Source organism: Aspergillus bombycis (assembly GCF_001792695.1).
Source record: "Aspergillus bombycis strain NRRL26010 chromosome Unknown contig00091, whole genome shotgun sequence".
NCBI classification, from domain to species: Eukaryota; Fungi; Ascomycota; class Eurotiomycetes; order Eurotiales; family Aspergillaceae; genus Aspergillus; species Aspergillus bombycis.
In genome coordinates, this window is record NW_019170093.1 from 111,995 (window position 1) to 138,096 (window position 26,102).

Here is a 26,102-nt window from a genome sequence, read left to right on the forward strand (position 1 = left end):
TACCTCGGTTTCACTAGTCTTTCAATGGATTATTTGTTTATTTTGTTCATTTCTCTCTCTCTCTCTCTCTGCCTCTGTGTGTATGTTTTCTATCCTCTGTTGCGTAGAGTCTAGCCACGTGCCGGGATCCTCACTGTGATACGCGGAAACCTCGGAACCCTAAATTGGAAAGCCAAGTTTTTCTTTTCTTCAGGATAACCTCGAATAATTGGCTCTTCGCTGCAATCCCCACTATGGCGAATAAACTCGCTAACCACCCACAGATAACCTCGCATAGCTCTGGAACGCAGTGGAACCCATCAGGGGATAAGAGAAAGCCCCATGAGAGTTGAGACAGATCCGCAGCGAAAAAAAAAAAAATTAAAAATGGGGGACGTCCAGCAGCCCCCCGTCATCAACATACCACCCAAGTTAAGCTAAGATAAGATGCAATCCCCTATAGCCACGGAACGATTACTGGCGACGACAGATCACCTTATCAGATCGCAGCAGAACCTAAGCGATCGTCAACAGCCATGGATCCACCCTCGATTAATCCAGAGCGTGGACCCGATCAAGGGCCGCCAGCTCCGAGTGTCCCAACCCGTGCGAAAGGGAGAATTATTGCTTGTGGACCTGCCCTATGCGCTCATCCCGGTCGTGGATCACCCGGACCAAAGTGAAGACATCCGCTGTAGCAATCCTGCTTGTCATAGACGTGTTGCTCGGACCGTAGAGCGCGTATCTTGCCCGACCCGATGCTCGGCCGATGCGGTCTGGTGCAACGCATCGTGTCGGGAAGCCGACAATCTCCGCCATGGGGTTGAATGCACCTGGTTAAAGAAATACGCGACCTCCATACGCTCGAAATGGGGCGAGTATGACTTCGGCATGCTGTGGCTCATCGTGCGCATCCTTGCCAACCGGCATGTGGAATTTCACAACACACCCTCAAGCGACAAAACTGGTCCCGACCCCAGTTCTTTCGAGACGGGTTGGAATGCGATCCAATCGTTCTGCGGGTCGCAAGAGACCTGGGCTCACTCCCAAGTGCGACATTGGGCCCTGTTGGTCAAAAAGTATCTGGGAAACAGCCCGTCCCTACCACATGGCATGACCTCCGGCGAGGTGCTGGACCTAATCTGTCAAGAAGAGGCCAATTCATTTGGCCTGTATCCGAGGGAGACCGGAGCGTTTCCACTCCCGGAGCCTGCAGTCGATCGCGGAGAGCAGTTCGGGGCTGGAGTATACCCGACTGCAGCTCTGGCGAATCACTCTTGCTCTCCGAATGTCTGATCTATTTATCATCCAATCCTATGTTTGCTCATTTACTAACGTTTGGTGTAGATAATGCATAAGCCGGATAATCAAAGTCGAATGGTCTTTGTCGCTTCAAAGGACATAGCCACCGGCGAGGAGTGCTGTATATCGTACTTCGATCTGTCGAAGAAGGTCGAGCTCCAAGATCGAAGGGAGCATCTTCAAGGGTCGTTCCGCTTTGTTTGCAAGTGCAATAGATGTGTCTCGGAGGAACCTCCTCAGGAGGAGGTGCAATGGGACGAGTTTCCGTCTATGGAGGATTTCTAGACTAGAGACGGTCTCTGGGACATACCGATACGAGACTGAATGACATATGGATGTATATAATCAAACATTCGATATCTTAGACGCCATGCGTTCATTGCTAAGATATAAAGATTTACCCAACTGTAATTCATTGATTTAAAGGGTCAACAAGCAAACCCATTGCCAAACGAAAGATAAGTCAACCTACATCACATTAAAGAATCAGCCAAGTATCTGCACTATACCTCTCGGGCGACCACCCTATCAATAATCTTGGCCACTTCCGTAGTCATACTTAAATGAACACCATGCCCAGCATCCAACTCCACCGTGTCAAAAACCCCACCCTGAGCCCTGGCCTTCTCCACCATAACCTTCTGAAATTCAAACGGTACAGCAGCATCTTTCGTCGTATGAATATACGTCGCCGGGATCTCCCTCCAAGCACACCTCTCCAGCGGCTGCAACATCGCATCTCCATTCCACTTCGTCAACGTCGAAACGAGATTCTCAGCATCCACATCATCCACCCCGGGACCAGCCATGAGAGCTTTCAAGTCTTCTCTCGGAAACAACTCAAGAATATCAGATGCATTAGCGATCTGGTCGGCGGTACCGAATTCTTTGGCAATGTCAAGTATACAAGCGCCTTCGGTGAAAAGAGAAGCACACATGTAGACCAGATGGCTGACTCCGCCGGTAAGACCTCGCTTCTTACGACCGTTCAGTCCGAGGTCAAGGACGGCGTTGGTCCCGACTTGTCCGCCGTAGGAGTGCATAATCACTACCACTGTTCGGCCGGCGAAGACAAGGCTTTCGACATATCCGTGAATTAGATCTGTATCGGTTGTGAGATCTGCGTTGGGTGGGTTTGCGCCGTTCATGCTTGGGAGGCGCGGCACGTGGACTTCGTAGCCGTTATTCCTGAGTGCTTGTGTGAATTTGGAGTAGGACTTTGGGGTATGCCATGCTCCAGAGATTAGAAGCAGTGTTGGTTTGGAGGGGTCCATTCTTTTGTAGTTGAGATACTGGCGTAGCTGGACAGGGTAGTGGAAGTGTTGACGACATTCGCTGGTTGTAAGGCTGGGAATGTCAAGTTTATATAGTCGTGTAGCATTGTTAAGCATAGTAGCCTCAATCCGGTAGTTTAACTAATTTCACATGGCATTAAACGTCGCAACCAATAGGCTTAGGCTCACTATCAATGGTCAGACAAACTCCAACCAGTCGCAGACGCAGAATTACGAGCCCCCTGGCCCCCCACACAGTAGTGCTTATGTCCAGGTGGCTGGAAGTGCGTGACCAATGGCAGTTTGACCGTATATATATGTGCCTAAAGGCACTAGACCGCTAATTATCATGCTTTAGGTATCGTCGCCCTGAGTGGCTTTCGCTAGGAAAAAGGAAGCGTAGTGATTGTATGACACTGGATCACCTCATAGAGGGATAGAGGGTCAAATCCTCTGTGAAAGCTTCAAAGCGAGTTCATGACATCAGATCATTAGCTACGGGGCTTTATCCTTACAAATAAGATATCCTGCTCGTATAAAGTGTGCGCTCCGATTCGCCTTGTTGCCTCGGTGGTAGTCCCACGGATCCTTATACTGAGTATCAAGGAGCTTTCTGTGTCAGTACAGCTGGAGGAATCTAAGCTCTTGTAAAAGCTGATTTGGAACCTCGTCTTTGTTCCTGCTTGCCTTTTACTAGTATAGCAAATATGCGTGCCTTGGTTGAAGATATGGTTGCTTCCTGTTGACATCGGACTAGATCTAATGTCAGTCCTGGAAGCTTGAGCATTCCGGTCGCTAATACCGAGGATCAGCTTCCCCTATTTACCGGTGGGACTTCTCAATCCTTCGGCAACCACGACTGGGCGACCTTTGTTGATCAGGTAGGTATTGGGGGTCGTACTATGGCGGTCTCTGGCTATTGACCAGCCTCCGACTTGTCAATCCCTTAGTCTTGAACGTATGTCGCTGTTGAAAAGGTCCTGTGGCCTTTCTGTCTATGCAGCGTGGGCGGCAAGATTCAGTATAATAAAAAAGGTCTGGCCCAAGAACCGAAACAAGCGTCAAGGAATGTACTTACCTACTACCTCAAGAGACCAAATGAAAGAAAAATGTGAACTAAAAAGGGCTCAAAAGATCGGACAGCATATTTTCCACCTCCAATTCATCGCGACAGCCCTCAAATACCTCGTCGACGACATCAGCATGCTAACGCATCAAGCTTCGGACGCTGTAATGCGCCTTAGTATACTCCCAATATTCAGGAAATCGACCTGCATTCTCCCATCGACAATACCCGTTGTTCTTCCATTTTCTGCGAGAATATTCCTTGGGTTAAGGTCGCCATGCGTAAACACAATTTCGTGATGAATATCATGCGATTTGGCCGCACGTCTCCGAATTTCCTCCCAAAAAGGATCAGTTAAATACTTGTTAAAATCGGCTTCCGTCTTGAACCGTAGGTCTTCTCGCTGACTATCGGGAATTTGCCAGTCCAAGATACTGCCACCTTGCGAACTACAAATTTGAAAGTCAGTCATCTTCGGGATTTTCCGAAGTTCAGAAACATATCGTTTCAAGTCAGTCACGGCTTGCTTCACTTGTTCATCAGTCATAGTGTTCAGCATTTGACCGATTGGGCATCCAGGAACACCGGTCATGAGCAAGTAGGAAGAATGGGGAGTTTCCAAGACGTCGATTGCTCGTGGTGCGGGAATATGAGTCGATTGTTGTACTATGTGGAGACTGTGAGCTTCAACATGATATGGTGGTGCCAAGACTGGGGATCCTCTTCGCAAATCAAGCCAAATGGGAGTTTAAATACGGTCATAGAAAGGGAAGGGCCATAAATACCAGAACCAATCCAGAGTAATCCGTCGTAAACAGATGCTCGAAAAAAAGATGGTAATGCTACCCAGAGCTTTCAGAAAAGCGGGAAAAAAGGCGGCGCCAATGAAGGGAGAGTTGATTCTCTTCCTATATACTATTAAAACCCAGTTGACTATAAAGGTATTGGTCTTACCGCTAGCATAATTGAGTGATGTGTTCATGTACTTTTCTGTCTCCATCCAGGCTAATGCCTTTAAAAAACATGCGTGAACACCAATGAGTTCTTCGTTGAGAATTGGGGTTAGCTAAGGGGACCTATTCTCTAGGTGTATCTCGTCCGTTGACAAAGACAGGCGAGCGCAGTGTTGGGGTTTAAACCAGTTGGTATTGACGTTATACTCGGGTAAGTTAACATTAATGTAAATTCCATTCCCCGGGGAATGATAACTTACAGTCTGCTTTTGACTCGTATCGGGATGGTTTGCCCAGCTTTGGACCATTAAAAACACCTCCCCTTCCTTCAGGGCATCAAAGGCCTGTGCAGACAACATCCAGATGTTATCAAGTCTCTCTGATTGCTTATAGTGGCCCTCAAAAGACGAACGAATTATCTCCAATCGCTCTAGAGATAAAAACGCGCTCAACATTCCAGATAGAGCAGCCTCGCGTATCGATTAGCTAGGTGGATATTGTATTAATATAACACGTACTACTTCTGACAAATCTGGATCTGCGAACAGATGAGGCGAGATCATGTGAACATATTTTATGTCGTGATCCAAGTGCGACTTGAACGGTGTACACGTCAGACAACACTGTCCTCCATCCATTTCATAGAGAAGCTTCTTCGTCTCAGTGGAAAGTGAGGTTGCTAATGTCGGTCGCACTAAACCTCGGATTAGAAGATCAATAACTACTTAATCTAGTCGGACATTCCCACTGAAGATGTTTACATACACTTGTCGATAAGGATTTTCCATTCTGACAGAAACTGCGATACTGATTTCTCTGGTGCTTTGGATCCGTTTTCCGTAGATGTCATGCGAAGAAAGTATCGCGCTGCTTCTTGAGGATCAAGCGCGTCGTTGACGAAATCGCCAAGTATAGACCGATCTGGATGAGGCACGTCTGCGATTGCAAGCAAGGCTTCGTATTAAGATGACTTTATGTCCTGCAAAAAGAGCTGGGATGCTGACCCGTGAATATTTCAGGGAATAGCCATGGCAAACAGTATTTGACGAAAATAGCGACTTGAATTGGAACAGTGCGTTCAAAGCAAACTTGCGTGATCACGTTGGGGTTCTTTGGGTTCGGATCATTCCTGGCCGTATGTTTTGTTTGCACGTCCCCGAGCGCCTCTTCGAATGTATGGGTCATGTGACTTATCGGCGAGATCCTAGATCCTTTGGGGAGTGAGACCTATAGCAACGAAGTCGATGATGGACAAAAGGAACCTGGCGGTCGTATAGGAAAGCCATTACGACAGGTCAAGATGGGGACCTCGACGACCCTCGTCGAAGGTTACTAATTATAACCAACGGTGGAAAACTTCGACTAGGTTAACTTAACGCCGAAACACCGATATGCCGATCATAAACCCGCCCGTTCCCGGCATCGGTCTGGGACAATTCCTCACTCTCTTTTCTTCCAGGCCACGGGGAACAGATATATAAACAGGTACACAATGGAGTCACGAGCACATCGCAAGCGAAGAAGGGTACAGTTCTCATGTGCGGAATGCCATCGGCGCAAAGTCCGTTGCGACCGAAATGACCCATGCGGTCGGTGTTCCGCGGCGGAGATCCGCTGTGTCTACGCCGCCGACCGAGATGAAGAAGCTCACTACCTCACCGAGGTGGAAGCAAGAGACAACGCTGCAACCAAAAGTGGTGTTCGCCGCACCGCTCCAATAACAAACAGTGCAAGATCGTTGCCCCCTTCTCACCAGCAACCATTCTCTTCACCTGCCACCAAACAACGTGATGATAGTCAAAGAGGCGTCACCTATTTACGAGGCCGTGTCAGCGAAGTACAGCGCGATGGAAATGAGTCTGTGGATCAGAGAACTATTCACGGGGTCATGTCCAAAGCTCGCCTTCTGGGGACCACTCATCCTATCGCAACTTATCGTCAGGTACGTCTACCCCGCCCGGGCACGTTGCGGCGTAACTCATGGGTCAATATCAGTGCGATGAGATGTATCCCATCGACTTCAACCCAGAGTGTCGGCGGGCCACAGAGACGATTCCCTCTTCGCTACTGTCTGAGGTGCAGGGGTTAATTGCCTCCTCTAAAGCTACGGCGCGATGTGTAAAGAACCACCAAACGCCGGCAGGCTTAGCAATGGAAGCGGCCGTCAGATCTTTACCGGCTCGGGACGTGTGTGATAAACTTGTTGAGCATTATCTACGCATCGTCGAGCTTCCATTCCGCATTCTGCATATTCCAAATTTTCGGCGGGAGTACTCTGCCTTTTGGGACGAGTCGAGCAAGCGACGACCGTTGTTTGTTGTCATTGTGCTTCTAATCTTGTCCATTGGTGTCCAATTCTCTGATGAAAAAGAGACAGACCCCCTTCAACGTCAGTATGCTCGTCAATGGATTCGAGCAGCCCAAGCCTGGCTTTCAGACATCCGATGCAAAGACTTCGCCACCATATCTGGGATACAGGCCCATTGCTTGGTTGTACTCTCGCTGCAATTCAACGGTAGCAAGCCTGATCGCATATGGCTCGCACAGGGGGTACTACAGCGCATAGCGAACTATATGGGCTTACATCGCGACCCAACCCACTTTCCTGAAATGCCTCTTTACCATGCAGAGATGCGACGACGGTTATGGAGCACCATTATGGAGTTTGAGGTGCAGGTATCAATGGACCTTGGAATGTTACCCAACACAATCGAGTTTGATACCACCCCCCCTTCAAATCTCGACGATGAGGCATTTGAGGAGACAACTACGACCTGCCCCAAGCAGGCACCCACATCAACACAAACTCAAAGCTCGCTACAAATCCACCTACGACGCTCTCTAGCGGCTCGGATAACGATAGCTCGACTTATGAACGATACTTTCACTGAGCCTTCATACGATGATGTCTTGAAAGAGACTAACAATTTAGCAAGGATTATTACCGCGAGCGAAGCAAGCTTGCATTTGTTTACTGTAGTCCACCGCAACCTAATAAATTTTCTCACGCGCCGTTTCCTGCTAGCCTTACACCGGCCGTTTGCAACCAAGGCTCTCCAAGATCCACGGTATTACTATTCTCGGAAGGTCTGCCTCGATAACGCTCTCCTTCTACTTACTCCTGAACCAGATTGGGATTTCAATCAGATGCTCCTAGTGTCTATCATACTCTTTCGGCACATTATGCATCATGCTGCAATTGTGCTCTGTGTCGAGGTAGTAGGCCAAATCAAAGAAGATCAATCGGAGAAGCAACTTTTACAACTGCGTCAGGACGCTAGAGGACAACTCCTGAGCAGGATCCGGAGGGTTTTGAACATGACAGAGAAACGTCTTCACGAGGGTGAAACCAACGTGAAGAGCTATGTCTTTCTACACATGGCCATCGCACAGATTGAAGCCATGGAGCAAGGCATGGATGTTGCCGCGCATGTCTTAAAGGCAGCCACAATGGCCGCACGGGAGGCGCTAGACATTCTGCAACAGCAGAGCGGCACTGAAACGCAAGATCTTGGCTATACAGCCCGTTATTTGGGGTCGGAATTTGATACCATGCTTCAGGACGATTCCGTACCACTCACACTAACAGAACTCAGCAATGCAGGCCTGAGCTTTGGGGATATGGCTTCTTGGATATTTTCAGACTCCATGGATGAATATCCGCTCTAGTCAGTGCATTGTAAACTAATGGACATCTCCTCCTCTCGCTTCCCGTCCTGTTGAGGAATAAATAGATTTTGCAAAGAAAGCACTGATATTCTGCGGGCTATCGTTCCCACTTTGTGAATACATTCCTCTTGAGGAACCCATAATATAGTTGAAGGGCCTGGCAGGAATAGAATTAGAAGATTTTCCGACGCACATGAGCTGTGTAGCTAAACGAGGAGATATATTTAATGGGTTCGTATACTGCCAACATACCTTGCTGGAATACCAGCATGATTGGAGGCTCATAGGTGGATTTAGTCGCTAGTATCCGATGTTGTATGTTTTCAGTAGCATAAAGCCCTCAATACTTGGTCACGGTCATGCGTAGTACAGGCTTGGTGTGAATTTGCTACCTTAAAGTCTGAGCTGTATTATTGGAAAAGCTACAGGTGACTTTTGTATCTTGGTGGAACAGAAGCTGAAGAAGAGTACTTTGAAAGCTGGAGCCGTATACTATACCACAGTCATTTGCATGATGCCCGATATAGCGAGAGAGAATATCAAGGTGGACAACAAAAAATACATAGAAACATAGAATATAGCTACATCTACCCAAACTTACTGTAGTTATGCTGGTTCGAGAATTCCATATTTTTTACGGAGAGAGAGTCCTCGAAGGTGAGGGATATCTTCATTTAGGATCTGCCGAGCCACCAGCCCTAACCTCATTATCGCCGCTCCTCGCCCGAGATCTCCGCACCGACCGCCGCTGAGGCGAGGCAGCGTAAACAAGGTATAAACTACTTAAGGATCTAGATTTTACAATAATTTGAAACTCTGTATCAATTTGACGACTCTGCTTTCAACTTTCCTTTCTTTCTTTTCTTCTTCCCTTTCTTTTTTTACTCACTCTTGCAACCAGATTCAATTCACCGAGTCTCATCATCTCCAGGTTCTCAGCATGTCGGACAATCCAAGCGACCAGCAGGATGCCAAGTTGACATCGAGCATGCCCCCCACTGTTTGGAAGCCTGAATTCCCAGATGGGGGTTCACGAGCCTGGTCAGTCGCTGCAGGAGCTGCAGGACTGATGTTCTGCGCCTTTGGATATGTGAATAGCTTTGGCGTATACCAGGAATATTATTTGTTAAATCAACTCTCGACGCGGCCGCCCGACGATATCTCATGGATAGGGTCACTACAGGTGTTTTTCCTATTCTCAGGCACCTTAATTGGTGGGCCGTTATTTGATCGCTATGGATCTGTGGTTGGTGCACTCCCTCCCTTCCCCTTCTCTTCATCCCTTGTTCTGCTAGGCTAAAGGAAAGCGCATGGATCTACATACTGACTAGGTCGATCATTGAACTAGGTACTTTGGCCAAGTGCCCTTCTCTTTGTGTTCTCTGTTATGATGACCAGTCTCTGCAAAGAGTATTATCAATTTCTGCTAGCCCAGGGCATCCTGGAGGGCATCACGTCCGGCATGATCATGGCGCCCGGTCTGGCAGCCGTGAGCCACTACTTCTTCCACAACCGTGGCGCCGCGCTGGGACTCGCAGTGGGAGGGTCGTCTCTGGGTGGGGTGATTTTCCCCATTGCGTTGACGAAAATGCTGAATCAGCCTAGCCTGGGATTTGGCTGGAGCGTTCGCATTTGTGCATTCCTGATGCTCGGTATACTACTGCCCTCATGTGTAGCTGTACGGCCCCGTCTACCACCACGCAAAAAAGCCATTGTTCTCTGGTCAGCCTTCCGAAGCCCTCTGTTTCTCAGCACAGTCCTCTCCAACTTCTTCCTGGTCATGGGACTCTTCATTCCCATGTTCTACCTCCCCACCTACGCTAAGCATGCACACGGCATGCCGCAACAACTCTCTCTCTATCTTGTCGCCATGTTAAATGGTGGCTCATTTTTTGGTCGTATCATCTTGGGTATGGCTGCTGATCGAGTCCTGGGTCGTCTCAATGTACTTGGAATCTCTAGCCTGGCCACTGGTATTATGTGCTTCTGCTGGCCACGGGCCCAATCGGTTGGGGCGATTATCGTGTTTTCCACCATCTACGGCTTCACGTCAGGTGCGGTCGTCTCCATGCTGTCGGCTTGTTTTGCCCAGATTCCGAAGGATCCTGGCGACATTGGAACATACATTGGGATGGGCATGTTCTGTGTAGCCTTTGGGGCTTTGATCGGAACACCCATCAGCGGCGTCCTTGTGTCTCGATCTGGCGGTTTCGAGACAGCGTCGATATTTAGTGGGGTGATGACTACAGTCGGTAGCTTCATGGTCCTGTTTGTGAAGGTTCTGTCAGGCAAGGGGATGTGGTCTAAGTATTGAGGCACATAAAGTCTCTCTCCGCGGGCTGAGGAATGGCACAACACCGCGATTATTGATAATGTTGTCCTGTTTCGGTTATCCTGGTATTTATTACAATAGACCGAGTGTCGGAAGGAGTCTTTTTCTTGATACAGAATACTGCTTATAATGTAATTGAGAAGACTTTTTCAGGTAATATAACCAACCAGACAAGAGCAGCTGGGATACTCATCGTATGTAAGCATCTAGTGGGGGACAATGTCTTCATCACGTGCGTAAGGCAACATCGAGCTTGTATTCAAGTCAATAGGTCATATTGTTACATTTTATTTATTATCTTTATTACCATCATTGGTTATTTTAAAAAGGACAAGCTCTTACTACGTCATCGCTGCCTGCAGAGGCAATAAATACCCTGACTTGTTACAGCGAACCCAGTCTCTGTGCGTGGTTTCCAGAATGGAGAATGGCTGGCATTGGCTGCCCGATCATCAGCCACAGGAGTCTGGGTATACCCCGATCTACTCGATCGCAGAGCTTAATGGTTTGTTCATGCGTGCCGTGTGCCAGCGACCAATCACCCTGCGCAACGCCTCAGTGGACACTACTAGTACGGTAGAGAACCTTGGAAGGAAAATGAGCTTTCAAATTGTCCATTCTCTGACCTAGGTATCCAATCATCCTCGCTAAGTCCACTGCATTTTGCACAGCCAGTGATCACTATCATTGGTGCACCACCAGGTGGCTGCTCCTATCAGGTATGAATAAGCTGAAATTTCTTGCTGATAGCCAATGATAAGGGGCCTTGGCAAGGCTATGGACTTTCCTATCGAAATGATCATTGTTAGCCCGTACCACAAAACAAAGGTCGGTAGACGTGGCCGGAGGCAGTACGGTCCGTAGCCTACCCTACACGCAATGATATAAATTTATAAATGTCGTGGCGAAACGCACCCAGGGATCTCGGAAGATTCATTGTCTTTCTGCAAACCCTGACGGAGCCTCTGCGAGACTACTCTCCTTGTTATTCTTTTGGTTCCCTTTTTCCTTCTCTTTTTACTGCAGACAGCATCCCTTCAGGATGGCATGGTTTCCCGCGGATCCTGACTGGACTGACTTCTACCTCCCCCCAGGGACCGAACAAGAGCTGGAAGATCTCGAGAACGTCCTCCGTGACATACCGCAACTCTCCAGCCAACAACATGCAATGCCCAGTTACCCCCAGTGCGATCTCCCGACGACGGATGCCGCACCCCCGGATCCACATCCTAGTAGTGCTAGTAGCTTAATTGCTCCATCGCCCAATCACAACCCAGCACTTTGCAATCCATCCGCCACAGGCCGACACAACCCTGTGATGCCGGCTTCTCCTGCTGTGCAGCCGTCCGAACCATTGGCGAACCCTGGAGCAACCCCCAAGGTTCGGAAAGCCCGAACCCCTCAAAAGTCCCTTCCACCACAGTGAGTCCCATCCCATAGTTATATTTCTCTACGGGGAATTCGTTTTCATAATCTAACAAGATTCTCGACTCAGGGATAACAGTACCACCCCCCTCCGGTGTGGCTGGAAGGACTGCACGTACAACGGTACGTTCGGACGGAAGGCCGAGTTAATGCGACATATCGCTCTCTTGCACGTGTCGCCGCATTCGTACGACTGCCCGGTGCCGGGATGTAGGAAGGTCTGTAATCGGTCGGATAATCTGCTGGATCATATCCGCCGGGCACATTAGATCCAGGGGCAGTGTGGTGGTAGGCCCTTTATTCTGTCGCTACAGCTGCGTACATGACTACTCATAGCATTGGGGAATCAAGCGAATGGATTCATTTTGCCACGCTGATGATCCCATCCTCTTTTGCATCTTGGAATGTATTCATTTGATTGCTAACGCCTCATGAAGAATATTCTTAGCTGCCAGTCTAACTGAAGGAAGATTAATTCTCGGGAATCTTATGATCATGTGCATCAACGCCCGCATTCCAACGGTATTTCGCAGCCGGGTGATCGGTTGGTGGCCCACTTTGGCCCGGCGTGCCGTAGAGGTTCTCCCGATATGTGCCCTTATTGACCGCATACTCATCCCAGAACAGCCCACGACGGCGAAGTTCCGGAATGAGCAGTTCGATGATATCCTTGAACGAGCCGGGCTTGATGGCGTATGCCTAGTGACAGTTAGTAGGATATACTTCGTACATGAATATTGGAACCCGATATGCTCCGAACTGACAAGGTTAAATCCATCGACATCCGCTTCTTCCACCCATCGCTCCATCTCGTCCGCTACCTGCTGGGGTGTACCAACTGGGGTTGCCCCTAAGCCGCCCACGGTGATATGCTGTCCGACGGTAGATTTAGTCCATTTATCGACGCCAGGCGTGGCCTTGGACCACCCTTCGACAGCGGAACTGTAAAATAATTAGACATACTACGATCGGGAAGCTATTTTTATGACTGTGTACATACCGAATAGCATTACTCTCCACATGTCGCAACTCCTCATCATCACCATACGTATCCAGGTTGATGCCAGTCCACCCACCAAACAGAGCCAATGCCCCATCGATCGACCCCAAACTGCGATAATACTTGAATTTCTCCTGGGCCTCCTCCTCTGTCTGACCAAGGACGGGACACAGAAGAGCCAAGAATTTGATACTCTGCGGATCGCGCCCGAACTGCGTCTTCGCCAGCTCGCGGATTTCCGCAACGTTCTTCGCTACAACTACGGGGCTATGTCCGGCCACAAAGATCGCTTCGGCATGTTGGGCCGCGAAGGCCTTTCCTGACTTTGAGGTGCCGGCTTGCAGAATGACAGGGGTCCGCTGCGGGCTGGGTTGGCAAATATGTGGTCCGGGGACGCTGAAGTATTTTCCGACATGGTTGATTTCTCGGACTCGGGATGGATCGGTGTAGACTCCTCGCTCTCGGTCGAGGACGACAGCGTCGGATCGCCAGGATGATTCCCATAGTTTGTATGTTACTTTGATGTATTCTTCGGCGATTTCGTAGCGGTCGTCGTGCTATCCATGGTTAGAATGAACTCTCTTTCGCAGATGGGGAGACAGATGTGTCTACCTGTGGTTGCTGAGTATGACCGAGGTTTCGGGCCGCAGAGTCAAGGTATCCGGTCACGATCTATGGGTTAATTTATATTAGAAATAACGCAGCTCAATTAAACAAGTCCCACTCACATTCCAGCCGACACTATGAAAACGCAAATATTGAATTAGTGACGCCAACAACCTAAAGCCTTCTGGTAACTCACCGCCCCTTAGTCAGATGATCAATAGTCGACAGCCGTCTAGCCAAGTGATATGGCTGCTCATATGTCGTCGTGACCGTCACCCCGAACCCGATATTCTGAGTGGCAGCCGCCATGGCAGGCACCACAGCCAAGGGCTCATTAACCGGCCACTGGGCGCCTGAAATAATCGCCGGCTCCAGGTTTCTTGGCCCTTTGTATACATCATAGCCCCCTGAAAGTTTCTCAGTGTATCGTTCACCTCGAGGTTTGTGAGCGACATACCGAGAACATCTGCGATGAAGATGCCGTGGAATTTGGCCGATTCGAGCAGTTTTGCTAACTCGATCCAGTGGTCGATGTCATTGAAACGATGGGATTCATCTTCGGGGTGGCGCCATAGACCCGGCGATTGGTGGCCACTGCCTATACTGGAGGTTAGCGGTCCGTCTGGCATGAATTGGCTATGTCGAAGTTGGGCGTACACATTTCAACGAAGGCATTGAGGATAAGTGACTTGCGCCGGGGATTTGTTGCGGATAGATTGTCAGTCGCAGTCATCTTGAAAGAAGTGCACGGCCTTTCAACTGCAAGGATAAACTGATATGTGAGAGAAGTCCAATTTTTGGAGGGGTAAGAGCCCTATATCAATTGAATTTCAGTCGCCCGGCTGTGTGCAAAGCGACAAAGCAACAAGAAATGAAAGTCAATATGACGAGCCGTCACTCAGCAAATATTAATATCTGCCAGCAGAGTTCACCCAGGACTTCCCCTCATCCTTGTTGCTATTCAGTGGGATTGAGGGGTTGCTCTTGTGCTGCATAGCATCAAAGTGGGTCGCGATGACACCATGTGGGATGTGAGAGGACACCCATACAAATTAACCATCACGTCGTTTTAAGCTTAGGACACAGTTTCCCTGTCCATACCCTGTTCCTGATAATAGCCGGGCTTTGGCCATCAATGGAAGATCCAAAATTCAGTCGCCGGGCCTTTCTCTAAAGAGAAGATCCGCCGCTACTCGTCATCAAAAACAAGCATCACGCAATCCAGTACCCGATCATATGCCAATATGAAAATGATCGTAAACATGAAGTAGAAAATGAGAAAAAAGGGGAAATTAAGACTTAATATTCTCAGGATAGAATGTTGTTAGCATCGCGTTTGAAGTGGCCTCAATCCTTTCAGACTAATACATTATTCAAGTTATGGCGGGTGGAAAAGTGATTGTGATTTCCCCGTGCTCTATACCCAAGCCATAAGTATCGAACCGGGATATGTGCAATTAGAATTATTTTAACTTTTCCATGGCTACCAGACTATCGGTTTCTTGGACCATTTATTGAGTCATGCACGCTGTCCAGAGCCCATCTGATAAATGGATGGGCCAATCCCATCAGCTGTAAAGCCAAATCACCTCATACACCAACCGTATCATATCATCAACCCTCTCATAGTCCCTGATCTCTGCAAGGGCGCCGATCATGCACCACCCTGGGGTTTGGCGAACATGTCCATGCGTGCGAAGTTCAGCCGGCTACGAGTCCGTAAAGGATATGGAAATACTTATTGCGCGCAGCGCTCACCGCACTAAACTTCTCTTTGGCTAGAGACTGCCTGTGAAACTGTGCCCGCTTTAGAACTCCTGCTCTGTAACGGATAGAAAGAGCGTGCCTTTGTTAGCTCCATCTAACAGCGACCATGGCAAACCTGACCGCCAGGAGTGGCAATGGCTCTGTACAACCACCGTTGTCGCAGGCCGTTGGATATGTGGTCGTGGTGGTCATTGGCCTAATCATCGCTTTGGGTATACTCACTCCTATACACCTTCCGACTGCGTATTTTCTGGCGTTGCTAACTTCGTCTTAGTGATGATGCTTATCACAAAAGTCCTGAAGAAGACAACAGGAGAAGACAATAAGAAGACAGAAATGTAGGGTTCACTTAGTATGGATTCTATCCTATCTTGCTGACGGCATTCAGGTTCATGACCGCGAATCGAACTGTTCGGACCGGCCTAACAGCATCCGCCGTGATTTCTGTATGTCTCCTCCCCGACTCAAAGTCGAATCATGGAACCCTAACCAAAGCACACAGTCATGGCTTTGGACAACAGCCATGCTGGGCTCATCATTTGTCGGATACGACTATGGCGTAGCAGGCCCATTCTGGTTTGCCGCTGGATGCAGTCCGATGATTGTGTTTTTTGCCCTCATTGGAATATCCTGCAAGCGCAAAATTCCCGAGGCACACACTTCCCTTGAGGTGGTGAGAATCCGATATGGTGGGTTCATTTCACCTATGTGGCTCCTAGCTATGCTCACTCTGTCAGGTCGGACCGCCCATATTGTCTTCATGACGCTCTGCCTCGTCAACAATATTTTCGCCTGTGCGAACATGCTCCTCGGAGCAGCTGCTGTCATATCTGCTGTGTAAGTGCTGTCCATTACAGTGTCCGCATGGTCTAACACTAACACTTGGACAAGGACTGGTATGCACATCGTCGCTGCCACATTCCTCCTGCCCGTTGGTGTGACTGTGTATACTTTCGTAGGTGGTATCAAGGCGACGTGAGTAGAAGATTAACCCCGTCAGAGGATCGAGACTTACATAGCCACGCAGGTTCCTCACCGACTACTTCCACACCGCCATCATCCTTATCATTGCATGCTACTTTTCTATCAAAGCGTTCACCATCGACGAGGTCGGCTCGATCGGCAGGTTGTACGACCTTGTTCAAGCTGCTGCACAAAGACACCCTGTCTCAGGAAATCATGATGGGACCTACTTGACGATGACATCGAAAGGGGTAGGTCATCCGTATATTGCAACACCAGCGACGCTGACACTATCTCGAGGCGATGCTCTTCGGGATCCTGCACATTTGCTCCAACTTTGGCCTTGTGATTGTAGGTGCAATCACCCTTCTCTTTTCTAGGTGCTTCTAACTCCTCCAGATGGATACAAGCTATTTCATCAAGGCATTTTCCGCTGCCCCTTCCTCGGTAGTCCCTGGGTATACAATCGGAGGCATCGCGTACTTCGCCATCCCGTGGGCACTGGGAACCGTCATGAGCTCCGTCGCCATCGGACTCGAAAACCAACCATCCTTCCCCACATATCCTAGGGTGAGTATACCCCACAGTAACATACTGCCCAGTAATAACCATCACATATAGAGAATGACCTCAAGTGAGGTTAGTGGAGGACTCGTGCTGCCATATGCCGCCATGACAATTGCAGGCAAAGGCGGAGCAGCCGCGATTCTCCTGATTACATTCATGGCCGTGACGTCCACCCTTTCGGCCCAGGTAATCGCAGTCAGCTCCATACTTAGTTTCGACGTATATCGCGAGTATTTCAACCGAAATGCATCCGATCGCGACATCATTCGTGCCAGTCACTTCGGTGTGATTTTCTTCGCCGCATTCTCGGCCGGGTTTAGTACCATGCTCAACTATGTCGGGATTGATCTTGGTTGGACTCTATACATGCTTGGTAGGCTTTAAAACACCATACATACTATCTTACAATGGCATATATGACATACGCTGATTAATGTCCAGGCGTCGTCACTTGCCCCGGCATCTTCCCAATGGCATTCACCATTCTCTGGCGCCGCCAGAGCACGGCCGCTGCTATTCTCTCGCCCGTTCTTGGAATGGCAACTGGGATCGGTGTCTGGCTTGGAACCGCCCAGCATTTCTACGGCTCTGTTTCTGTTTCCGCGACAGGACAGATACTCCCATGCGTGTATGGGACCGTCGCATCTGCATTCTCGCCCATTCTGTATTCCGTCGCGATCACGCTAGTTCGCCCACAGAACTACGATTGGAATGACTTTAAAAAGGAGAAACTTGCCCTAGAACGGCTGGAGAGTGACTTGACAACCGTGCACAGCCATGAGAAAGGCCCCCAACCGGAAGGCAGACTAGAGGAAGGCCATCGACAGTCCTCCGCGTTTGATCCACAGGAATTGAAGCGATGGGGTCGCATTGCGGCGTTTTGGTCTATCGCGACCTTCCTCGGCCACTGGGTTATCTGGCCGTTGCCCATGTATGGGTCGAAGTATGTCTTTGGGAAGGGGGTATGTATCTTATTCTGGAAACTCTGGCTTCATGTCTAAGCTGACTTTGTAGTTCTTTTCTGCCTGGGTTGTCGTCGCTATCATCTGGCTTTGGTTGACTATGCTGGTGGCTATCTTTTATCCTATCTTCGACGGCGGCATCCAGCAGATCACACAAGTCTATCGAGGGTTGCGTGCGGGCAATGAGACGAACAAAACTGTCGGAAATGAGACCTCATCATCTCCTTCGATCAGTGACACAGCACCAGAGGAGGTGAAGAGAGAAGACCGAACTTAGTATCCTCTCTACTGACGATATCCCAGCCCTGGTGGGAGTAGTAGGTCTTTACCTACAGTATATTCCAACACTACTCAAGGAGATTTCTACCCCTTCCTTACTCACATAATAATCTAATCCATTCGAAGCACCACGATACCATAATCCACCTCTCTACACCACTCAGAAACAAAACACAATCACCCCCCAACCCCGTCCCCCCTCAGCTTCACCAACCTCGCAACCTCCTTCGCCGTATCAGTCCCCAAAGCCTCAAACCCCTTTACAACACCCTGCCTATCCCCGGGTTTCCTCTCCTGACTCATCTTCACCTTGCCCTCAATCCTGTCCACCTCCACACTCAGCCCGACAATATTCCTCTTCAAAACCCTTAAATACCCCTCAGGCGCCTCATCGACCCTCCAGGCCTCCTCCCCCGAGAACCCCATAACCTCTTCCTCACAATGAGCCGACAAACCCCGCAACTGCGCATCCAGAAACGCCCCCGTCGCGGCCGCTCAGGATCAAAATACACAGTCGCGGTCCCATACACCTGCACTGTACTATAATTCCACGTGGGGGCTACTTTCCCCGTGGCCGGTTTCGTCTCCGTGTAGAACTTGGGCGTCACGTAGTGGTGATGCGGGGAGGTGAAGAGGATCATGACTTCTTGGGATAAGCACGAGCCGGAAGGGGAGTTGGAGGCTGTGAGAGAGGCGGTTATGGCTTTGGATTGCGGGTTTTGGCGGGCGATGTGGCCCCGGAGTCTTGCTTTGGTGGTTCCATTGGTTGCGTTGGGGGGGTCGAGGATCCAGGGGATGTGGGTGGATTGTAGGAGGGGGTAGAGGTCGGAGGGGATGGCGGTTGTGAGGACGCCGAGGGGATTGGCCCGGATGAAGTCGTAGAGGGTTTCTGTTGTGGTCTCGGCGTATACTGGTTGGTTGTACATTTTGGGAGTCTTTGGGGGGGGGTTGTACATAGACCTCGTTGAATTGGTTGTTCTCTTCGGTATTCCTCTTGATGCGCGGTGGCTGATAGCCGATAAGATGATCCGATAAGATAAGCTCACTCACTGCCTCGGTTATGTCGGTTCGATGTCCGATCAGATCTCCGCTGGTTACAATTTCACTTTCTGTGGCTGGGTTTAGTCGATTTCAAAAACATCAAATCCTACCCTGGCTTTATAATCTTGTACGAAAATCGATGTCAGTCCATCGTGGATCCTGGATATGCATATCTTGCTAATGCTATTTACTGATTATAGTCACGGCCACGGCAGGAGACATAGAATGTTTGAGTTTGAACCATGTTGTTGATTCCCAGCTGCCTGTCACATCTGCCCATAATGATCTAATAGTATAATGGCTATTTTCATAAGATTATTTACTTGGTAAAGATTACAAGTGGTGTACTAAATGAAAAACTGAAAGAAAGACGATGTAAGCTGGGCTATCCCCAATCTTGCTTCGTCGCCGTACTTTGTATACTTTTCATTATCATCAATACCACAAAGTATCACGAACGACATTACTTTACTGACTGCCGCACTCATGTTAATATATTTTGAATCCCACAACACGCAATATCGTAAGTGGATGCCTCCCAGCACTAACGCCTTCTAGCTGTCCCGTTTGCCGACAAGATGGCGTCGGAAATCTTTTCGGCCAGCATGTCTGCGAATACTCGATTAACTCAGGTAGCAAGCAATGCTACACGGGTACTTACAAACAACTGACTGCGGGTGTCCCGGAGGAAGCAGCGGAAATGCACTCGCATCAACAACACGCAAGCCATCAACCCCAAACACCCTTGCCTGAGAGTCCACAACTGCCATTGGATCCTGGGCTGTCCCCATCTTGCAAGTGCAAGCGGCATGCCAGATGGTCATCATATTATCCTTGACATACTCCAGGATTTCGGTATTGGACTGTACGCGATTACCTGGATAGTATTCATCTCCGATCAGTACGGGTGCCATGACATCGCTCTCAAAGGCCTGCCGTATTCGCTTGAATGTCGCGATGGCTACCTCCTCATCCGTTTCAGTGGATAGCCAGTTTGGATTGATAGTCGGAAGGTCGGCGGTGTCTGCCGACCGGATCGTTACGTTGCCCCGGGATGTTGGAGCGACCAGGACACCTACTATGGATGCATAGTCATAGCCATCCCTAGGTTGAAGCAAGACAGGTTTGGAAACATCACCGACATATGCTGCTGCAGATACATACTGTATGGGTGCTAGTTAGTTCAGTATCCTTCACACAAGGTCGTCTGTGCGGTACAGGAGAGGGAAGGAAAGAAACTACATACCTCCGCTTCTGGCCAGTCCCTGGGAAAGCGTGCGAGATCCTCCATCGTTTTCTTGGAGAAATTTGCCCGCAGGCTATTGGGGATCTTTTCCCATGCTAGATAATCTGCGAGAGGGTTAGTGAAGGGCCCTTGTCGGAAGATAGCAGCATTGGCCGCTTGCGTGAGAAGATATGGAAGATTCGTCACTACTGTTGATGCCGTTGGCATACGAACCCGGTAGGAAGGGCCGAAGAATGGATGATCCCACATATTCTGACCGACTCCCGGACGGTCAGCCAGAACAGGGATTCCATGATCATCGAGGGTCTTTGCCGGGCCAATGCCAGACACCATGAGCAGTTGCGGTGATTGGAAGACGCCCGCGGACACGAGGACCTCCTTGTTGGCATGCAGCGTGAACTCGCCGAGTTTACCCCTAGCTAGACGCCCGTGGCGCGTTTCTGAGAGTTGAATAAGATCTTCTTTGCCAACACATACGTATAAGTAGTCAGCAGAGGAGGCTTCGTTTCGAGGAACGAGCTTTCGGAACTGCTCCTTTTTTGGTCCCGCGGTCGGATAGTGCTTGTGCAATACTGTGCCCCCATCAAAGACCCAAGGTTAAACTCATCCCGGTCCTGGATTCCGATACTGTTCATTGCGAGTCTCATCCACGAGGAGAATGTCATCGCGTAGTTAGAGTACGACGCGTGCAGTGGCCCTCCTTGGGGATCGTAAGCGGCTGGATCGAAGGACGGAGTCGAATTGGGAAATCGGGTCAGCTGGTTGGGAGGCGTAAAGTGGACACTCCGTTTGAAATACGGCAAAACGCGGTCGAAGGTGTAGCTGCTATCGCCTACAGCAGCTGCCCATTGCTTCATGCTATCTCGAGTGGGTCTATGTATCGACCAAACGATTAGCCTATTTGAACTTCCCATGCGTGTTGTCGTCACCAGCGAAAGTGAAACATACCGTTGATAAATCATGAAGTTTAACGCCGACCTGCCCTCTGTTTAGCTGCTTAGCAGGGTAACAAGTACACCAGAGGACGTACGATCCACCGAGGCATTTTCCTCGGGCATAGTGGATAGATCGATTGTTTACCCCAGGCTGGTTTCGGGTTACAAATCCCCAGTCAATGGTGAACTTGTTCTGCGGATCTGATCCCACGGGAATGAAATCTGCCAAGGGAATGGCGTTAAGTGACTGGTACTCGTAGAACCCCCCAGCTTCGATCAACGCAACGGTATAGGACTTTTGTGCGAGGCGAGTGGCCACGACGATACCCGCGGTACCACCCCCGACCACAACATAGTCAAATCGGCCATCGCGGACCAAGGTATCAGATACCGCTGGCTGATCGCTGAATGCCGGAGCGGCAAGCGTAGGAATCAGGCACCAGTGGAGAGCAATCAATAGCAAGACTACCTGACGGAGCATGTTGATGGGTGAGTATAGTCGACGGAGCAGTGGGTAGAGGATTTGGTAATGGAAGTGATGGGATTTAGTACTCCAAATTGTGTAGGAGAAGGCAGACGAAGGGGAAGAGGCAGAGACGGTGATGGGGATTTTATGGCCGCCCCTCTGACCTTTAGTGTAACGCCCTCCTTCCTATTTTGTAAGGATTCGCTTCAAGCCCCGTGCTTGCCAGTTCGACGGAAATCACCTCGAAGTCACCGAAAGAGGTAAACATACCTTTCTGGAACTTTGCATGGGTGTTGTCGTCTGTGTTAGGCGTGTTCGACTGGCCCTGCAGTGTTCAAGCTATACCAACGCGAACGCATGTTCTGCGTATTGTCGAGGACCACGTCCTTCTCTGGCTTTTTTCTTTGCTCCCTTTGTCGAGATAATAGGCTTGTTAATACAAGACGGCGTGAGACAGACGGTGCAAGTTGCCTCTGACGATCATCCTGTGTTTCGGTACTCTGGTGCACGACGAAGTCGACTGACGGACAAAATCAGCGAGTATAAGCTGTGACTGCCTCCATCATGAGAGTCTACTTACGGTCTAAGCTCGATATATTAGAATTTACTGCGCGTGCAGCCCTTACATTCATTATAAACCCATAGATGAGAACATGAGTGTGGACATTTCACTGTCTAACTTGCCCAAAATGCATAGTGTCCTCTACCTTGCAATCTGAAAACCAGCCCTACACGGTTGAGATAGTGATTCAGCCAAATATAATCGGCACGAAAAGGGTGGATAGCGTACAGCTCGTACTATCGACAAACTTTAGTCAGAAGAAATCAAGGCCACCCAAGGTAACCGCAGAGCTTCAAGCTGTCAAAACTCCATGGTAGAGAAGCGGTATAAGCAGAGGAGGAGAGAAAGAAACACGCGAAGAGAACAGGTCAGATAGATACTTCAGCACAGGACGCTGCAGTGCTGCGGTCCAGGAGACAATACCATGCTCGTGTTGCATCCTCATTGGGTAATATTATGTGTGCCTGTGCTGGTCGCCACGTTGTGAATTGATGTAAGCATTCATGTGCCTCGATGTCTGCCAGGCTGCTAGATGGTCAATGTGATCATGTCATAACCTTGGCCGAGGCTGTAGTGACATAACAGATCGACATTAATACAACAGGCATCGGCGGCGATTCTATCTTCAAGGCCATGTGAATATAACGCCTCGCCCGTGGCAAGTTCGAAACTGGACTACTTGGGTGTTGGAGATTCTTGCTGCCCATCATAGTTTTAGCGTGGTGACTATATCGAAATTGTTTACCCCGTATACTTTGCCTGGAGTCGAGAGCGACGATAAGAAATAAGTTCAGTATACAGCAACAGCGTCAATATGTAGTGATTCACTAACGAAGCTACGTATGGTAGGGACTACACAAACAGGTTTACTATCTAGCATGGACAGAAACGGAGAGTTCCATCTGGAAGCGTTACAAAATCTTAATTCTTGGGCGTTTTCTTCTTTTCCATCTAAATGTTACATATATATATCGAGAGATGTTGTTGCACAAGGCTCGGAATGAAACATATACATCCGCAATATTTCTTCCTGCGATATACACTGCTTATGTCGTGCAGTTCCGGCACATGCTTATTATTATCGGATATTTTGCTGAAGTCTGACAAGAATGTTGAGGATCGTATCACTGATGCATTATAATGAGGGTTAACCGGGAGTATATCAAATCGCAATGCTTACCCAAAATGGTTATCCGGCTGATTGGGGTTGACAACACTTGGCTGCCGGCGAAAACCAAAAAATAAAAATTAAAAAAACGAGTAATTTCAATAACAAGGGACAGCCGTCATAGTCAGGGGCCAGATCATTAGCCTAGCAAATTCGCAACTTTTACTCGTCTCGGCAACGAGCAAAGGTGGAGCGCGATCGTCGCCCGTTTCCCGGTTTGGGAAATTTGGCTCCAGACTTGCAGCCCACTTAACCAGACATGGGGTAGGAACAGGGTCTCTCGACGCTCCCTGCCAAAGCACACTTGCCCAAGAGAACACTCATGACCGGAATAAGTGATCAGAAGTGATAAGTCAAGTTGCGCTCGCCATAGCCGCACTCTGTGTATGTCTATTCAACTTGTTCCGCAACTACGGAATAGCCCAAGCCATGTTTCCCAGCCCCACCACAAAGTACGGAACGGATAAGGGGTTAGACTGACGGTTACATGGCACTCAAATCTTGGACGCGGGGAATTCAATACAGGGTCTGCATGCGCCGTGGATCATGGTGCAATCCATCACGGACTACAGAGCGTTTGACAAGGGTCTAGTGTGTCTCAGAGGACGGCTAGGCATCATCCAGAAGGCCCTAATCGAAGATCGCAGCGGTCTGAAGCCAAAAGCATCAGGCCATCCCCAACACTCTGAACGTCCGAGGCACTTGATGCGGGGGAATGATAGTGACTGACATCATGTGGATGACGAATGGGCGTATCAAACAGTTACAGTAGACTACAGCGGAAGATATTCCATGGCGAACTGCTTTCCTTCTGTAGCTTAGTCGCTCGCTAATCACGAACTAAAATCGTTGAACTGGTTAGGGGCCAGCCAGTGGCCCCTTTTTGCGCCTGATCTGCAGTGGGTTCACGCCCCCCATTTCCTTGTCAACCCAAAGTACAATCTCATTCACATGCCGACTGTCTGGATCTACCGAAGATCTAGCGTGCAAGACGGGGCCTAGCGGATATTAAATAGCAAGGCCTTGTCCCCCTCCCCATGGGGTGCAACGCTCTCTCCAACGGATCATCACATCGCAGAAACAGTCATCATGAGTGGCCACCTGAATCCGAAGGACTCGATGAAGTCCACCTGGCGACGGCTGGATCGCGCCGAATGGACCATCTTCCACTGGTTCTATGAGATACTCGGCATCCATCCGGTGGCTTTGGATAAGGAGGTGCCCGTCCACGATAAGCAAGAAAAGGTGCCTTACATGCCGGAATGGCATTTGCACCGCTGGGTGCTAATCCACTCATTCATTCCTCTCGCCATCCATCACGTCTATACATCCTATACCGGCCACAACCTAAGCCCCCTTGCTGCCTTCATCTTCTATAGTGCAGCTTTCAAAATCATCGCCATTCATGAGATACACGTCCTTCGTCGGCTGGGCCATCTCCTCGGATTCCTCGATGGCGACCAACACGAGCGGGATGGGGTGCCGGATGTCGGCGTGGCCAAGGTCGTCCACTCCCTGGTCTCGACGTCTACCTTTCGCCCGATGTTCACTGTGTTCCTCAGCTATCGTGCCAGCCAGCCCCCGTCGTCCATGAATTGGCTTTGGCTCCCCCTCGAAGCCGGGCTCTACGGAATCATTCTCGACTTTTGGTTTTATTGGTATCACCGCTTGATGCACGAGGTTGATGGTCTCTGGAAATACCACCGGACTCACCACTTGACAAAGCACCCCAACCCACTATTGACGCTGTACGCCGACACCGAACAGGAGTTCTTCGATATTCTCGGCATTCCACTCATGACTTACTTCAGCATGAAGCTCATGGGCTTCCCTATGGGTTTCTACGAGTGGTGGATCTGCCACCAGTACGTTGTTTTCGCCGAGATCGCAGGGCACAGCGGCCTGCGCCTCCACACTGTACCGCCCAATACCCTCACTTGGTTCCTTCGGATCTTCAATGCTGAATTGATCATCGAAGATCATGACATCCACCACCGCCGGGGATGGAAGAAGAGCGCGAACTACGGCAAACAAACCCGTCTGTGGGATCGTGTGTTCGGCACCTGCGGAGACCGCGTCGAATGCTACAGGGACAATATCGATTACGATAACCAAGTGTCGATGCCGCTGATTTGATTGGACAAACGCAGAAGGATATGACATTTACGGAAAATATGCGAATCTTTGGGTGGAATATATCAATCATCCGGGGAATGGACACGGCTGATTCGCGTGATTGATTGGCCCGATCGGTGGAATAATGTACTGCAGTATATATACCCTTGTTGCCTTCATTTAGTGTACGGATCCTACGTGTTTGCCCGCCGGGGCAGACAGAAATATATAATGACCTTGACGAATATTTTAGAGAATCATAACAGAGTCGCTACCGAGACCTTGGTGCTATAGAGAACTTATTATAGGGCCATATTGACGGAAGCATCCTCATAACTTTGCCTTAAACTATATATAGCACGAGAGATATGCTTTCGATCGCCAGCGCAAGAGTCGAATATGAAAACCCCCACCGTCAGCCCTGG

At 49.4% G+C, this 26,102-nt stretch overlaps 11 protein-coding genes across 11 annotated transcripts; 6 read left to right on the forward strand and 5 right to left on the reverse strand.

Moving 5' to 3' along the window:
• Window positions 1-426: 426 nt before the first annotated feature.
• ABOM_007905 (SET domain-containing protein) lies at window positions 427-1,566 on the forward strand (the record flags this gene model as incomplete). The annotated part of the gene is made up of 2 exons (XM_022535034.1): window positions 427-1,269; window positions 1,327-1,566. The coding sequence occupies 2 exons, from the start codon at window positions 427-429 to the stop codon at window positions 1,564-1,566; spliced, it is 1,083 nt and encodes a 360-aa protein (XP_022386065.1).
• Window positions 1,567-1,784: 218 nt separating this feature from the next.
• Window positions 1,785-2,672, reverse strand: ABOM_007906 (alpha/beta hydrolase; the record flags this gene model as incomplete). The annotated part of the gene is made up of 1 exon (XM_022535035.1): window positions 1,785-2,672. The coding sequence occupies one exon, from the start codon at window positions 2,670-2,672 to the stop codon at window positions 1,785-1,787; it is 888 nt and encodes a 295-aa protein (XP_022386064.1).
• A 1,097-nt stretch (window positions 2,673-3,769) lies between these two features.
• Window positions 3,770-4,168, reverse strand: ABOM_007907 (uncharacterized protein; the record flags this gene model as incomplete). Its single annotated transcript, XM_022535036.1, has 1 exon — window positions 3,770-4,168. One exon carries the CDS (start codon window positions 4,166-4,168, stop codon window positions 3,770-3,772), a length of 399 nt encoding a protein of 132 aa, XP_022386063.1.
• Window positions 4,169-6,066: 1,898 nt separating this feature from the next.
• Window positions 6,067-8,243, forward strand: ABOM_007908 (uncharacterized protein; the record flags this gene model as incomplete). Its single annotated transcript, XM_022535037.1, has 2 exons — window positions 6,067-6,516; window positions 6,570-8,243. The coding sequence occupies 2 exons, from the start codon at window positions 6,067-6,069 to the stop codon at window positions 8,241-8,243; spliced, it is 2,124 nt and encodes a 707-aa protein (XP_022386068.1).
• Window positions 8,244-9,183: 940 nt separating this feature from the next.
• Window positions 9,184-10,557, forward strand: ABOM_007909 (MCT family MFS transporter; the record flags this gene model as incomplete). The annotated part of the gene is made up of 2 exons (XM_022535038.1): window positions 9,184-9,489; window positions 9,592-10,557. 2 exons carry the CDS (start codon window positions 9,184-9,186, stop codon window positions 10,555-10,557), a joined length of 1,272 nt encoding a protein of 423 aa, XP_022386067.1.
• A 1,060-nt stretch (window positions 10,558-11,617) lies between these two features.
• ABOM_007910 (uncharacterized protein) lies at window positions 11,618-12,269 on the forward strand (the record flags this gene model as incomplete). The annotated part of the gene is made up of 2 exons (XM_022535039.1): window positions 11,618-11,997; window positions 12,071-12,269. 2 exons carry the CDS (start codon window positions 11,618-11,620, stop codon window positions 12,267-12,269), a joined length of 579 nt encoding a protein of 192 aa, XP_022386025.1.
• Window positions 12,270-12,471: 202 nt separating this feature from the next.
• On the reverse strand, window positions 12,472-14,339 carry ABOM_007911 (LLM class flavin-dependent oxidoreductase; the record flags this gene model as incomplete). The annotated part of the gene is made up of 8 exons (XM_022535040.1): window positions 12,472-12,699; window positions 12,765-12,942; window positions 13,001-13,557; window positions 13,613-13,672; window positions 13,729-13,741; window positions 13,803-14,013; window positions 14,064-14,204; window positions 14,264-14,339. The coding sequence occupies 8 exons, from the start codon at window positions 14,337-14,339 to the stop codon at window positions 12,472-12,474; spliced, it is 1,464 nt and encodes a 487-aa protein (XP_022386026.1).
• Window positions 14,340-15,479: 1,140 nt separating this feature from the next.
• On the forward strand, window positions 15,480-18,142 carry ABOM_007912 (sodium:solute symporter family protein; the record flags this gene model as incomplete). The annotated part of the gene is made up of 12 exons (XM_022535041.1): window positions 15,480-15,585; window positions 15,648-15,711; window positions 15,762-15,819; window positions 15,876-16,062; window positions 16,111-16,210; window positions 16,265-16,348; window positions 16,401-16,587; window positions 16,637-16,687; window positions 16,736-16,906; window positions 16,958-17,276; window positions 17,345-17,865; window positions 17,918-18,142. The coding sequence occupies 12 exons, from the start codon at window positions 15,480-15,482 to the stop codon at window positions 18,140-18,142; spliced, it is 2,073 nt and encodes a 690-aa protein (XP_022386027.1).
• Window positions 18,143-18,321: 179 nt separating this feature from the next.
• ABOM_007913 (FMN-binding negative transcriptional regulator) lies at window positions 18,322-19,070 on the reverse strand (the record flags this gene model as incomplete). The annotated part of the gene is made up of 2 exons (XM_022535042.1): window positions 18,322-18,575; window positions 18,623-19,070. 2 exons carry the CDS (start codon window positions 19,068-19,070, stop codon window positions 18,322-18,324), a joined length of 702 nt encoding a protein of 233 aa, XP_022386028.1.
• A 659-nt stretch (window positions 19,071-19,729) lies between these two features.
• ABOM_007914 (GMC family oxidoreductase) lies at window positions 19,730-21,847 on the reverse strand (the record flags this gene model as incomplete). The annotated part of the gene is made up of 6 exons (XM_022535043.1): window positions 19,730-19,794; window positions 19,847-20,348; window positions 20,432-20,846; window positions 20,909-21,304; window positions 21,380-21,409; window positions 21,462-21,847. 6 exons carry the CDS (start codon window positions 21,845-21,847, stop codon window positions 19,730-19,732), a joined length of 1,794 nt encoding a protein of 597 aa, XP_022386029.1.
• Window positions 21,848-24,651: 2,804 nt separating this feature from the next.
• On the forward strand, window positions 24,652-25,698 carry ABOM_007915 (sterol desaturase family protein; the record flags this gene model as incomplete). Its single annotated transcript, XM_022535044.1, has 1 exon — window positions 24,652-25,698. One exon carries the CDS (start codon window positions 24,652-24,654, stop codon window positions 25,696-25,698), a length of 1,047 nt encoding a protein of 348 aa, XP_022386083.1.
• Between the last annotated feature and the right edge of the window lie 404 nt (window positions 25,699-26,102).